Source organism: Dendropsophus ebraccatus, chromosome 13 (genome assembly GCF_027789765.1).
Source record: "Dendropsophus ebraccatus isolate aDenEbr1 chromosome 13, aDenEbr1.pat, whole genome shotgun sequence".
Lineage (NCBI taxonomy): Eukaryota > Metazoa > Chordata > Amphibia > Anura > Hylidae > Dendropsophus > Dendropsophus ebraccatus.
In genome coordinates, this window is record NC_091466.1 from 36710711 (window position 1) to 36726572 (window position 15862).

The 15862-nt window shown below is 44.0% G+C and overlaps 1 protein-coding gene across 1 annotated transcript in view; it reads left to right on the plus strand.

The window, feature by feature from the left end:
• Window positions 1–7841: 7841 nt before the first annotated feature.
• SH2D2A (SH2 domain containing 2A) overlaps window positions 7842–15862 on the plus strand; it is a 36221-nt gene continuing 28200 nt past the window's right edge. Inside the window, exon 1 of the mRNA XM_069950421.1 lies at window positions 7842–7938. Within this exon, the coding sequence (XP_069806522.1) occupies window positions 7917–7938 (22 nt within the window). The 5' untranslated portion in view covers window positions 7842–7916. The remainder of the gene's footprint in view (window positions 7939–15862) is intronic.

Sequence of the window (15862 nt, forward strand, 5' to 3'; positions counted from 1 at the left end):
ATACGGCTATATCTATATGTATTACATATAAGGACATTGCAACCTTTATTCTATTAATTTTTATTTTTAATTTATATTTTACGGATTTTGTCCTGAGTTTTCACCATCTTCCAACCCTCTCGGGGCTGATCACCCCTTGCTGGTTGGCTCAGAGACTTACATAAAGAAAACTAATTCAGAGACTACCACCTACCCATCTCTATTATTTTAGAGATATTTTTATATACATAAATGTACTGAATATTTTTAATTCTGTTTATTATTCTGCACTCTGATGTGTTATTGATATTTATTAGTATTTTAATTTAACATCATTCATCATTTATGTATATCATGGGCATTTTTAGCTAATAAATTTCTTGTTTTATAACTATACTCTATCGCTCTCCAATCACTCTCCTAATTTTTCAGTCTGTCTTGAGGACCTGCTATCCCTCTTTTTCCAATCCATTATTTTTTAGATTGTGCCCCCGTTCATCGGGAGACAAGTCTCAGAAGGCCGGCATCATTATATCCCTCCTCCAAGGGCCACCGCAAGAGTGGGCATTTTCCTTGCCCCCTGACTCCCCTGACTTGCAGACTGCTGACCAATTTTTTACGGCATTAGGGTTACTTTATGACGACCCGGACAGTGCAGCCAATGCCGAGCAGCAGTTGACTGGGTTGAGACAGGGCCGACGTCCAGTGGAAGAATACTGTTCGGAGTTCAGACAGTGGAGCGGTCTTTCCACATGGAACGACTCGGCCCTCTGATTCCAGTTTCGGGTAGGTCTTAGTGACCGGCTGAAGGATATGTTGGTGGCATACCCCCCTCCTAACTCACTAGAAGAAAGCATGACTTTGGCTATTCGGGTGGATGGGAGACTTAGGGACCGACAAAGAGAGAGAGGTACCCCTTCCCTAAAAACCCTGTCTCACCGCTTACTAACCCTAAGCCTTCCCTTCCTGTCTTGTCCGCACCTGAAGAGCCCATCGCATACAGAATAATCTGTGTTTCTACTGCGGGAAGACTAGACACCAGATCCGACAGTGTCCTTCTAGGCTGAGAGATTATCGAGGGGGTCTCTCAAGCGCACAGGTACCCTCCAAAAATAAGCTATTGTTACCTATTTCTCTGTCTTTGGGAGGTAAAAGTATCAATGGGTACACCCAGATTGATTCTGGATCCTCCGCAAATGTAATTAATCCTGTGTTCTTTTCTGGTTTGGAGGTATGCCCCCTGCTGCTCCAGCGTCCTGTTAATGTCACTGGAGCAGACTCTGCTCCCTTTGCCCAGGGGGACGTACGATATGTGACCCCATGCCTGGAAGCTAAGGTGGGGTCGGTCCATGTTGAAAGTCTTGATTTTCTTCTTATGCATAATTTGTCATTGGATGTAATTCTGGGGTTATCATGGTTGGAGACACATAATCCAGTTTTTGATTGGGCGAGCAGGGAACTGGTCCGGTGGGGGCCTGGTTGTGATTCTCATTGTATTGCTGTGTCTCTCTCTGGATGCCCTCCTGAGGAAGGAGAAATTCCCGAATTTTTGTCAGACTATGCTGATGTCTTTGATGAGAAGGCGGTAGAGGTGTTGCCAACCCACAGACCGTATGACTGCGCCATAGATTTAGTTCCTTGTGTCAAATACCCGCGAGGTCGCATTTTTAACTTGTCCTGCCCTGAGAGGGAAGCTATGCGGGAATATATTAAAGACAGTCTACGTAAGGGTCATATCCGTCCCTCCTCTTCCCCCATGGGGGCAGGGTTCTTTTTTGTGGGTAAAAAAGACGGGGGTCTCCGGCCTTGTATTGTTTATCGGGAACTAAATAAAATCACTGTTAAGAATCAACATCCGCTGCCCCTAATCCCCGATTCGTTCAATCAGATTGTGGGTGCTAAATGGTTTTTGAAGATCGACCTGCGGGGGGGCATATAATTTGATTCGCATCAGGGAAGGTGATGAATGGAAGACCGCATTTAACACCCCAGAGGGTCACTTCGAGTATCTCGTCATGCCCTTTGGGTTGTGTAATGCCCCGGTGGTCTTCCAACACTTTGTTAACGACATTTTTCGGGAACACCTTTGTCGTTTCCTTGTTGTATACCTTGATGATATTCTGGTGTTTTCCTCAGACTGGGCGACTCATTTGCAGCATGTTCGTACTGTAATGGAGCTTCTGAGACATAATAATCTTTGTGCCAAGTTGTCGAAGTGCCAGTTCGGTATTCAAAAGGTCTCGTTTTTGGGTTATAATATTACCCCTGATTCGTTTAGTATGGATCCCATCAAAGTAGCAGCCATTGAGAATCGGGAGCGACCTGGCAACAAAGGTTTTTAGGTTTTGCTTATTATTATAGAAAATTCATCAAGGGTTTTTCTATGATAGCCAAACCTCTTACAGATTTGACCAAAAAGGGGGCGGATCTGGTACATTGGTCCACAGAGGCTATCAAGGCCTTCGACACACTTCGGTACTGCTTCTCAGAGGCTCCAGTTTTGATTCAGCCGGATTTTGAGCGCCCATTCATTGTTGAAGTGGACGCATCCGAGGTAGGGGTGGGAGCAGTCTTGTCACAGGGATCAGACACCCTTACGAACCTCCGGCCAGTTACGTACTTCTTGAGGAAATTCTCGCAAGCAGAACGCAACTATGATATTGGTAATCGGGAATTACTAGCCATTAAGATGGCATTTGATGAGTGGAGGCACTTTTTAGAAGGTTCCAAGCATAAGGTTACTGTACTAATTGACCACAAAAACTTAGTATATCTCGATACTGCCAAGCGTCTTTCTCCAAGTCAGGCCCGGTGGGCCTTATTCTTTGCTAGATTCAACTTTTAGATCACCTATCGACCTGGTTCTCGCAATATCAGGGCTGACGCCCTCTCCCGCAGTTTTGATCTCGAAGACAGTTCCGAAAATCAGGTCGATACGTATTTAAGGCCCGGGGTTGTGGTGTCCGTCCTGCAACCAGACCTAGTGACACTAATCGAGCAGTCACAAGACCTAGCCGCCCATAACACACCTGAATCTCTCCTGTTTGTGCCGCCGAATCTTCGTCTCAGAGTGTTGGAGGAGATCCATAGTTCTGTGTTGGCAGGGCATCCGGGGGTGGCAGGTAGCAAGTACTTGCTCTCGCGTCACCTTTGGTGGCCAACCTGGGCTCGTGATGTTAAATCATTTGTTGAAGCCTGTGAAATCTGTGCTAGGTCTAAGGTTCCCCGTAGACCACCGGAGGGGCTATTACATCCCCTGCCGGTTCCTACGAGACCTTGGACGCATTTATCCATGGATTTTATTACAGATTTACCTGAGTCTAGGGGTAAGACGGTCATTTGGGTGGTGGTGGATCGTTTCTCTAAAATGTGTCACCTCATCCCACTACATAAACTCCCAAGTGCTCGCTTACTAGCCACGCTGTTTCTCAATCATGTTCTGCGCTTGCATGGGGTACCGGAGAACATTGTTTCCAACAAAGGGGTCCAGTTTGTTGCTAGGTTTTGGAGAGAATTTTGTGGTAAATTGGGTACCTCGTTATCCTGAGACTGAGAGGGTCAACCAGTCACTGGAACAATTTCTAAGGTGTTTTGTGTCAGATACTCAAGACAAATGGCGTGATTTCATTTCCCTCGACGAATTTGCAATCAATAACCATGAGCAACGTTCTACCAAAATGTCGCCTTTTTTTTGTAATTATGGTTTTAATCCCAGGTACTCATGCATTCACTCCGCTGAGTCTGTAAACCCCTCTGCTGAAGCAATTTTTTCAAAACTGTGCACAGTTTGGGCCCAAGCTCATCAGAGCTTGGTTAAAGCCCAAGAATCCTACCGAAAGTATGCTAACAAAAGACGCATATTTGGCCACCAATATGCAGTAGGTGATAAGATCTGGCTCTCTACCAAGAATCTTAAACTAAGGGTACAATCCGGGAAACTAGCACCCAAATACATCGGACCATATACCATTCTGGAAATCATTAATCCTGTTACTTTCAGACTTAAACTGCCCACATCTTTAAGAATTCATTCTGTGTTTCACAAAGCTCTGTTAAAAAAATATGTGCCGCCGGTGTTCCCATCACTTCCTCCTGCCCCACTTGTCATCCAGGGTGAGTTGGAATATGAGGTGGAGAGAATTCTGGATTCCCGTTGGGTACAGGGATCATTACAGTACTTGGTCCACTGGAAGGGCTTCTGACCAGAGGAGCGTACATGGGTAACACTTAGGGACGTGCACGCTCCTCAGTTGCTCCGACGATACCATGCTCAGAACCCGTCTAGGCCCGGTCCAGTAGATAAGGGTCCTGAGGCCCCTCATAAGAGGGGGGGTAATGTCAGGAACTTACCTTACCTGGCTCCAGCGGCGTCTCCTTCCAGCTCGGCTCCGGCGGTCAGACGCCGTGGTCTCACGTGGCTATCAGCCGGCCGGCCGGCACGCAGCTGCTGTGTCTTGCACTCAGGCTGAGTGACAGGTCACCCGGCCGCTCAGCCTGCAGTGCACCAGCTGCCGTGAGACTGGACTCAGGAGGCTGGACCAATCAGCCTTTGGTCCGGGCTCCTGGTCCAGTATAAAGTCTAAGCATTGCCAGTATGAAATCGCTGGCTATTAGGTATCCCCTGGTCCCAGCTCTCCCCTGTCTATTCCTGCGTTTCCCGTCCTAATTCCCTTCTGCTTGGTTACTCGTGTTCCTGACCTCCCGCCTGACCTGTGACTATTCTTTGTATGCAGATTTTGTACCGCGTTGCCCGTGTGGTTTGACTCAGCTTGTTCACTACTCTCTATTGTGTTTTGTCTGTCTGTCGTGTTTTGTGTTCCACGTACTCAGAGCAGGGAACGTCTTCGTGGTTGTCTGCGACCGCCTAGGGTCGACTGAGGCAATTAGGCAGGGACAGTGGGTGGGTTCAGACCAGGGCCCACTGTCTGGTTGTGTTATCAAATCCCCTTTTTTACATTTTTGTTGGATAGTGGGAATGTAAAATACACAGATTTTTTTTTAGTATTTAGAGGGAGGGTGCCCCATGAATTTGAAGTATAGTCAGAGCCCATTAACATATCTAATATTTCGGGTATGGAATAGATTTAAAGAGCTGGTCAGGGCAGAGGGCTATTTTAGAATAACTCTGATCTGGTATAACTCTAACTTTAAGGAAGTGTATAAGTTGGGGATCCTTCCTGGTATGTTTGCAGCAGGGATCACTAAGATAGAGAATGTGATTCAAGGTGGGCGGTTGCAAGAATGGCCGGACTTAAGATCTTGGTTTTGCCTAGCTGATAATATATGGTGGGAGTAAGTAAGGTTAAAACACGCATGGAGCCATGAGGGGAGAATTCTACATTAAGGCTATGTTCACACTGCGTATGAATCCGTCCGTAGTGCGAACCACGAATATACGCACGTAGTTTTGAGGTTGATGTGTTCGCTTGAAAGTATACGATATACGCCCGCACAGTGCACACTACGTATGAGCTTACGGCCGGATCGTATACGGCGCCGTGAAAAACGAACAAGACCATTGTTTGAGGACGGAAATGTTGAAACTCGCGGCCGTGGATTTCCATGCGGTCCCGTACGAAGTACTTATTTCAGCCAAATTGAACTTGATTTTTCTATCCAAAGTTTTCTGTGTGGTTTACGGGGCTGGGCGAAGATTTCCAAGTAAATGACCTGCCTCAGATCGCTTCGAAGCAAGCTAGGGAAGCATAACTGTACTACAGGCGTATGTTCCATGGACATGGTAGCATGGTAGCAACCATGGTCCCCCAGATATCCCTCAGCTCCTAGACCAGGCCTGCAGAAGAACAGCGGAAAATTATATGTCCCATTTTTTATGTTGCCAGAGTTGAGTTGTTCTTCTTTTTGTTTTTTCATATGAAGGCAGTATGGGGTCCTAACACTATACAGGGGCACAGAGGGGCCTATATACTACAACAGTGACCTAGAAACATAATTCATTTACACTGATATGTTGTCGCCTGTATTATAATTATAAATTCATTGAATTCCAGCTACTTTATCTGTACAAGCTTTAAGTGAACCTGTTGAAAGGGGAACTATCAGCAGGTTAGACGAATCTAACCTTCCGATAGCCCCCCTATTGCACAGAATTTCAGCTGGGAATGGGGCTCCAAGCCATTGGGTGGTCCTGGTGACTTTATCCCAATATCATCTTTACAGAATACCTATTGGCTCACTGGCAAGCATTCTAACATCCAGTATTTATTGCATATCCACAGAGTTATGGAAATAATAGAGAGTGAATTAGCACTTTGAAGTAGTAGGCTAGAATATTCTGGCTGTAGGAAGGGACAGCGTGTGGAAGTCTGTGTTTGGCCTGCAGAAGAATTTGGAATCTCCATATCCCCTTCGAAAGCATCAGATTTTTCTATTGAGTTGTATTTACATTTTCCCACAATTGTTGGCATTGATGATCTTATCTGCATAAACACAATTTATATGTCACTTGCAGTTTGTTGCACATTTTTGCACAGATTCCACTATTTCCTCTGCATTTGTTGAATGGATATACGATATTTCTATAAATATTTTTCAGTTTTTCTCATAGCACTTCATAGGGGAACATGGATTTACTGGGTCACAACGTGACCAGTGTCAGAAAGCCTTTTTTTTTTTGTTTAGTCCTACATATAGTTGTGATATAAAGATTGTTATTAGAGATTAATCTACAGTAGGAAAGAAGCCTAAGGCCTTCAAGGTGATTACTGTTCAAATCTGAATGATGGTGATCTTGATTGCTGCTAAAACAGCAGGGGAAATGTAGTATTACATGGTACCTATTCAACTGAATTGTGATTGGAAGCAGTCATGGCACTTGCTGTTTTTACCAGCGACTGTCCACTGTGGTTTATTTGGCTTTCACTATAACACGCTCACATGAGAAAATAGGAGCCAATAAAGCGCCTCATTGTTTTGAGAGGTATAATGCACTGCAGGTCATACATAGAATGCTAAACATAAGAGCAGAGTAAGTGGCTTTTCACTTTTCCAAGTACTGTATATCCCCCAGGAAAGCAACCAAATAACCCTACGGGTCAGACTCATCTCTGCTCATTAGCATAATGAGTGCAAAAAGAGAAGAAACAAGCATTTCTCGTCAACACAACTGGCTTTCAGAGCGTCACCAGGACCAAGAGGGTAGGTACAAAAATCTTTATTAAGGATATGGTGCTGTTTACCCCTGTCAGTCGCATAACAGGTAATGTAATGTCAGGTAATATGCTTTATTAAATTAAAAATTTTGATGCAAAAAAGGTCACCAATAGACTTAACCCATAATCCGCAGGGAAATCCATTAGAAAATACATAATAAATCATGCTGATTATTAAGTGTTTAATAATAAAACTCACAAAAAGTCTTACTATGGCAAGGCTTTTTCCATGCAAGAAAATCTGCCTTACCCAGTGCACACTGCATTTTGAGTTAAATGCCAATAACAAAAAACACACCACAAGCACGCTATAAAACAAGACAAAAATACTATTAAAACACCACAAAAAGCATGGCATTTTTCATAAAAGCACTGTATGTAACAAGAAGTCTTACTGATCAGAGCATTATCACAGCTCTGCAACTGTTCTGTGTAAACAGGAAGAATTATTTCTGGAGAGGGTTACAACACAATATGTAAAAAGAAGTTAATATGAATGTGGCTGCTAAAAAAAACAAACTAAAAAACATCTGATTATTCTTCAAAACTGCGAACCTCAGCTGTGCTGGGTGCCGATTCCATGACGTAAGTGACAAGGGCCGTGCCGCTCGTGTTCACATCTCTGTCAGCTTCTTGACATCACCTTATATTGTGGCTAACAATTTCCTGCCACTCAGAATATACCAGCAATGAGCAGGAATGCAGAATGAGCAGTCAGTTGGGCTTTAACCTACTTCATTACTGATTGTCTATACAGAGGCAAGGATGGAATACGACTACCACGAAGGTATGTGCCAATTTTTTTGCAATCTTTCTCTAGACTGTGATGTTTCCATGTGGCAAATTTGTTGCAGAAATTTTTGCAACTTTTCAGTGTATCTGATAAGAGCTGCAGAAAGCTGTGTGCTTGCCACAAACTACTCCGAAGAATAGAAATTATTTTTAGAGACAGAAATGTCAGCAATAAATCTGCCACATATGAAAGTTGAAAAAGTGAAGGCGATATCAGGGAATGACCATCCAATAAAATGCTCCACAAAATTTTTGTAAAGTGCCTTGGATTCCAGAGCACTGTACATATGATAAGGGGTTGATATACAGGGTTATCGTAGGTTGTAGCCTAATCTGAGATGGGTCCTCAAGTTTCAAAAGTGGGATGGTGAGAGTCAGATATGTTGGCTCTCTCTTGTCAGAAATGTATGAAGGGATGGGTTGTGGATGGCCTTGTATGTTATGATTAACAATTTTAAATGAATTAGTTGGGCATTGGGTAGCCAGTGAAGAGACTTTCAGAGGGGAAAGGCAGAGGACAAGCAAGGGGAGAGGTGGATTAGTCGGGCAGCAGATTGAATATGTGCCCTCAAACATCTGCGTATGTACCAGGGTAGCTTACATTGCAGCTGCTATGTGGTCCAACATCTAAGACATTTTCACTCAAACAATAGGTGAGCTAATCAGCTAACAATTTAAAGCAGCATGGGTAATTGAATGGACCCCTTTCAAAATTGAAACACCAGGTTACTCTTTTTATGTCTTCTCTGCCATATCCCTTTTTTTATTCTTTATTTAAAGAACAAAAATGTCATAAAGGATGGGTTTGAACCCATAAAGCAATATTGCATACATTACAGTCAGAGTACTGTAAAATACAAAAAAAAAAAAACACAAAAAACAGCAGGGGCGGCAGTTATGTCCAGGGGTTGGATATAAAAAAGTGAGGGCTTCTTACCTGACGTGGTTGTTTTTCAGACACAGTACCATCAGTTGCTTTTAAATAGACACCAATGCAGTCTCCACCTTGCCGGGTCACCCGTGATAATCTCTTAACGACTGTTGATATGCCTCTGTACGGTGGCCCAGCGGTCAGTGGATATAGTGTGGGCTTGGGAACTGACAATTAACATGCAGCTGACACTTGTCTGCAAATATCAGGAATGGACTTTAATCTGATCTGAGCTCTGACAGGTACCGAACCTGTCAGGGGTCCGATCAGGCAGACAATCAGCAGAGCACCGATCTGACAGATCAATGCTATGCAGAAGCACAGCATTGATCAGTATATGCAATCTAATTATTGCATATTATAGTTCCCTAGGAGACTTAGGCTGCGTTCACACTACGTATATTTCAGTCAGTATTGTAACCAAAACCAGGAATGGATTAAAACACAGACAGGCTCTGTCCACACAATGTTGAAATTGAGTGGATGGCCGCCATATAACAGTAAATAACTGCCATTATTTCAATAAAACAGCTGTTGTTTTAAAATAACAGCAAATATTTGCCATTAAATGGCGGCCATCCACTCAATTTCAACATTGTGTGAACAGATCCTTTCTGTGTTTTTAATCAACTCCTGGTTTTGGTTGCAATACTGACTGAAATATACTGACTGAAATATACATATACTGAGTGAAATATACGTAGTGTGAACGCAGCCTTAATAAGTGTGAAAAAAAAGTTTTTAAAAGTACAAAGAAAAATCTTAATTCTTTCACTCCCTTCCCCCATTTTTTAATAAAAAAAATAAACAAAACAAATAAACAAAACTTTTTTTTATATTGCTGCGTGCTGAATTGTCTGAATTATTAAAATAAACCATAATTTTTCTTGAACAGTGAACGGTGTAAACAAACACCAAGCACCAAAATTACAGATTTTTGCTGATATAATCTATTAGATAAAATGGAATAAAAAGCAGATAAAATGTCCCAAGTACCACTAAAAACTACAGATCATAGCACCAAAAATATGCCCTCATATGTCTTCGTAGACAAAAAAAATGACGAGGTCAGAATATGGCAATTTAAAACCATGTTTTTTTTCTAAAAAGTTTAAATTTTTTAAAGTTGGTAAAATAAGCGCAAGAAGTATTCCAACTGCCTATCCTGTAATCGTACTGCGTTGGTGACAGGGTAAATATAGGTGTTCATAATTTAAAGTAGAATAATCTAAAGATTAGAAAGATGAGAGCGCTTTCACAGTTTGGCTTACTGTGGTGAGTATACTGCGTAAGAAAAACAGTCCTGATGTGTATGTCTCACAGCAATCCTTCCAGAATACCACAAAAAATCCAGTGCTGGCAGATGAGTCCATGTAAAGCTATGCTCACTAGATGATTCTTCCTGTCAGAGCAGGACTTACATAGTTACATATAGTTACTACGTTAATACAGTTGAAAAAAGACACATGTCCATCAAGTTCAACCAAGGAGGGGATGGATAAAGGGAAGGGGGAGGGGGACTTCAGCATGGACTGTCCTTGAGTAGAGTCCATAGTGACACATGAAAAGTTGTTAGGACTCGGGCCGTGCGTTCGGCTCCTGGCGTTGCCGATGCGCGCCGACTGTGGATGGTGTGATACATTGCCTGACGAGACCTTAGAGTTCCTATTGGCTGCTATATCTCAGCTATTTGCATAAGTGCTGTGATTGGCTGTTAGCGGTTAGAGTGTGGCCATTATTTGCAATGGGCCATTATTTTCTATGGGAAATTTGGGGTCTTTAAACGTAAATTTCTTAAAAACGACAAATCTGATCTAAACGAAAAAAGGGTCCCAGGTCGCACTTAAAGGGACCCAGCTCACTCTTAAAGGGACACATTTCGCTCTTAAAGGGACCCAGGTTCCTTTTAAAGGGACCCATTTCGCTCTTAAAGGGACCTATTTTGCTCTTAAAGGGGCCCAGGTCGCTCTTAAAGGGACCCATTTTGCTATTAAAGGGACCCAGGTTGCACATAAAGGGACCCATTTCGCTCTTAAAGGGACCCATTTCAGTCTTACAGGGACGCAGATCGCTCTTAAAGGGACCCAGGTCGCTCTTAAAGGGACCCAGGTTGCTCTTAAATGGACCCATTTTGCTCTTAAAGGGACATATTTCGCTCTTAAAGGGACCAAGGTAGCTCTTAAAGGGACCCAGGTCGCTCTTAAAGGGACCCAGGTCGCTCTTAAAGGGACATATTTCGCTCTTGAAGGGACATATTTCGCTCTTAAAAGGACCCAGGTCGCTCTTAAAGGGACCTAGGTCGCTCATAAAGGGACCCAGGTCGCTCTTAAAGGGACCCGGGTCGCTCTTAAAGGGACCCAGGTCGCTCTAGCGACATGGGTCTCTTTAAGAGCGACATGGGTCCCATACCTTTTGGAGTGACTTGGGTCCCTTTTAAGAGCAACATGCGTCCCGTCCGTTTAAGAGAAACTTGGGTCCCGTCCCTTTAAAGCAACTTGGATCCCTTTAAGAGCTACATAGGACCCTTTAAGAGCGACTTGGGTCCCGTCCCTTTAAGAGCGACTTGAGTCCCGCCCCTTTAAGAGCGACTTGGGTACCTTTAAGAACGACTTGGGTCCATTTAAGAGCGACATGGCTCCCGTCCCTTTAAGAGCGACTGGGGTCCCTTTAAGAGCGACCTGAGTTCGTTTAAGAGCGATCTGGGTACTTATAATGGTAAAGATCATTGCTCGGATACCATGACAATCTCATGTCAGTGAGACAAAATCGTTAAGGACCTTCCATATATTACATCTTCTATTGGCCAATAGTGGACATGTGACTGTGGATGGTGTGATACATTGCCTGACGAGACCGTAGAGTTCCTATTGGCTGCTATATATCAGCTATTTGCATATGTGCTGTGATTGGCTGTCAGCGGTTAGAGTGTGGCCATTATTTGCAATGGGCCATTATTTTCTATGGGAAATTTGGGGTCTTTAAACGTAAATTTCTTAAAAACGACAAATCTGATCTAAACAAAAAAGAGACTCAGGTTGCACTTAAAGGGACCCAGCTCGCTCTTAAAGGGACCTATTTTGCTCTTAAAGGGACCCAGGTGGCTCTTAAATGGACCCAGGTCGCTCTTAAAGGGACCCATTTCGCTATTAGAGGGACCCAGGTTGCACATAAAGGGACCCATTTTGCTCTTAAAGGGACCCATTTAACTCTTACAGGGACGCAGATCGCTCTTAAAGGGACCAAGGTAGCTCTTAAAGGGACCCAGGTCGCTCTTAAAGGGACCCAGGTCGCTATTAAAGGGACCAATTTCACGCTTAAGGGGACCCAGGTCGCTCTTAAAGGGACCCAGGTCGCTCTTAAAGGGACCCATTTTGCTCTTAAAGGGACATATTTCGTTCTTAAAGGGACCCAGGTCGCTCTTAAAGGGACCCAGGTCGCTCTTAAGGGGACCCAGGTAGCTCTTAAAGGGACCCAGGTCGATCTTAAAGGGACCCAGATCGCAGTTAAAGGGACCCAGTTCGCTCTTAAAGGGACCCAGATCGCTCTTAAAAAGAACCCAGATCGCTCTTAAAGGGACTTAGGTCGCTCTTACAGGGACATATTTGGCTCTTAAAGGGACCCATTTCACTCTTAAAGGGACCCAGGTCGCTCTTAAAGGGACCCAGGTCGCTCTTAAAGGGACCCAGGTCGCTCTTAAAGGGACCAATTTCACTCTTAAAGGGACCCATTTCGCTCTTAAAGGGACCCAGGTCGCTCTTAAAAGGACCCATTTTGCTCTTAAAGGGACATATTTCGCTCTTAAAGGGACATATTTTGCTCTTAAAGGGACCCATTTCGCTTTTAAAAGGAACCATTTAGCTCTTAAAGGGACCCATTTCGCTCTTAAAGGGACCCAGTTCGCTCTTAAAGGGAACCATTTCACTCTTAAAGGGACCCATTTCACTCTTAAAGGAACCCAGATCGCTCTTAAAGGGACCAAGGTTGCTATTAAAGGGACCTAGGTCGCTCATAAAGGGACCCAGGTCGCTCTTAAAGGAACCCGGGTCGCTCTTAAAGGGACTCGGGTCACTCTAGTGACATGGGTCTCTTTAAGAGCGACATGGGTCCCATAACTTTTGGAGCTACATGGGACCCTTTAAGAGTGACTTGGGTCCCTTCCCTTTAAGAGCGACTTGGGTCCCGTCCCTTTAAGAGCGACTCGGGTACCTTTAAGAACAACTTGGGTCCATTTAAGAGCGACATGGCTCCCGTCCCTTTAAGAGCGACTTGGGTCCCTTTAGGAGCTACCTGGGTTCCTTTAAGAGCGATCTGGGTACTTATAATGGTAAAGATCATTGCTCGGTTACCATGACAATCTTACTCATGTCAGTGAGACAAAATCGTAAAGGACCTTCCATATATTACATCTTCTATTGGCCAATAGTGGACATGTGACTGTGGATGGTGTGAAACATTGCCTGACGAGATCTTAGAGTTCCTATTCGCTGCTATATCTCAGCTATTTGCATATGTGCTGTGATTGGCTGTTAGCGGTTAGAGTGTGGCCATTATTTGCAATGGGCCATTATTTTCTATGGGAAATTTGGGGTCTTTAAACGTAAATTTCTTAAAAACGACAAATCTGATCTAAACGAAAAAAGGGTCCCAGGTCGCACTTAAAGGGACCCAGCTCACTCTTAAAGGGACCCATTTCGCTCTTAAAGGGACCCAGGTTCCTTTTAAAGGGACCCATTTCGCTCTTAAAGGGACCTATTTTGCTCTTAAAGGGGCCCAGGTCGCTCTTAAAGGGACCCATTTCGCTATTAAAGGGACCCAGGTTGCACATAAAGGGACCCATTTCGCTCTTAAAGGGACCCATTTCACTCTTACAGGGACGCAGATCGCTCTTAAAGGGACCCAGGTCGCTCTTAAAGGGACCCAGGTTGCTCTTAAATGGACCTATTTTGCTCTTAAAGGGACATATTTCAGGAGCCTCTGCACACAGTGATTTATTAAATCAACTCAGAAACTACAACTCCCAGCATACCCTGAGAGCTGTATAAGTGGAGGGTATTCTGAGAGTTTTAGTTCAACTGAAAATGTTATTCCCAAGGGATTTGTCACAGATACAGATAAATCCAGGAAAGGAGATGGTCAGCGTGTTGTGTCTCACTGGTTCTATATAGGTGGGCCCCAAGGATCATTTCCTCTGGTGGGCCCCAGGTATCCCAGTCCGACACTGGACAGAAGTGGTCCCCGAACTAAGACGTCTCGGCCACCTTCCTTCCTCCATCACGTCTGTTTGAGAAGAGCGGGCAACAAGTAGAGCGGCACCCAAGTGCCATGCATGTAACTCGGGGGAAGGGGGGGGGGGGCTCAGCATGCAAAGTGCCTAGGGCAGCATGAACAGGCCTGAGCGTGAATAGAACATGTGCAAAGTAGATCTGAAAACCATTCTTAAGAGATAACTTTTAACAGCTTCAGCAAAGAATCTCATTCTAAAAATAAATCATCTTGGCAAGAAAAACAATTTGCAACCTAAATTCAACATCCTGTCTGTTACTATATAGAGTCAAAGGAAATGCTGTTATGACACCTTATCAACCTAACAGATATGATCTTTTTTCACTAGTTGAAGACCAGATCTTAACCTCTGATAATGATCTTAGGAGGTAGCTAGAGGTACAGCAGACAGACAGCAATACCCCTTCTAGTGTGGAAACAAGCAGGTATCCGATTAACCAAGTGGTTATTTTTCCCTTGAACTACATGACAAAGCTGTCTGTATGTGTCAATATTTCCAGTGAAATGTGTGAAGTGAGCTATCTGGTCAGTGACTGTAACTGGGTGTCTCAGTGATGCCGTTCTCATTCTAATTGTTATGACAGTAAATAGAAGGAAAATCCCGGGGCAGGAGTACTGGATTAGGACTGTGCTGAAAAAGGTAACAGCTTGGCAGCTATCATGCTATGTCATTGTTAAAGGGAATGTGTCATCACAAAATTGCCTATTATTTAAATCAAGTTTTAATGTTAAATATATTTTTGATAATTTTTGTTCATGTTTTTTTCAAAATTTTTTGTTATTGGACTGTCCTAAACTACTTAAATGATCTACTCTTTGTATCCCAGCCACGTTGATGACACTGTTTCCTAAGGGTGCTTTTACAGATATCTGACAGATTTTTGCTGCCTTCAGGGTGCGTTCACACGTACAGGATCTGCAGGAGATTTGATGGCGCAGATTTGAATCTGCAGCAGAGCCGCAGCAGACTTGAAGTTGCAGATTCAATGCTCTGGGCCATCAAATCTGCTGCGAACTGCTGCAGATCCTGTACGTGTGAACGCACCCTCAGCAGTAGCGGATTATAATAGGTCCTTTTCGGGCGGTAGCCTGGGGCCATGAGCTCTTGGGGGCCCATGGCCACCCAAACAGACTTATTGTTTCAGAGGAGTATTGTCCCTGGCTATAGTTCTGCCATGATTTGCAAAAAATAGATGCTTTTTACTGCAATTTTGCTACGCTAGTGCTACCATATATACAGTAGGGTGGAGGGGGGCCCAGACTTGGTGAACAGCCCGGAGCCTATGGTGAAGTTAATCCGCCCCTGACCCTCAGGGTAGCTTCACACGTACCATATCGCAGTGGATTTTCTGCTGCGGATCCGCAGCAGACTTTACTAAATGAATGAACAGAGCATCAAATCCGCACTGTAAAATCCACTGCGATACGGTACGTGTGAAGCTACCTGAAGGGTGCGTTCACACATACAGAATATGCATCAGATCTGCAGTGGATTTGATGGCGCAGATTTGAAGCTGCAGATTCAAAGCAAATCAATTCTGGGCCATTAAATCCGCTGCAGATCGGCAGATTCAGATCTGCGCCATCAAATCTGCTGCAGATCCTGTACGTGTGAACGCACCTTTAGGCCCTACTACACGAAGCGATTATCGGCCGTATTCGTTCGATACCGACCGTTATGGGCGATAATCAGTTCATGTAATAG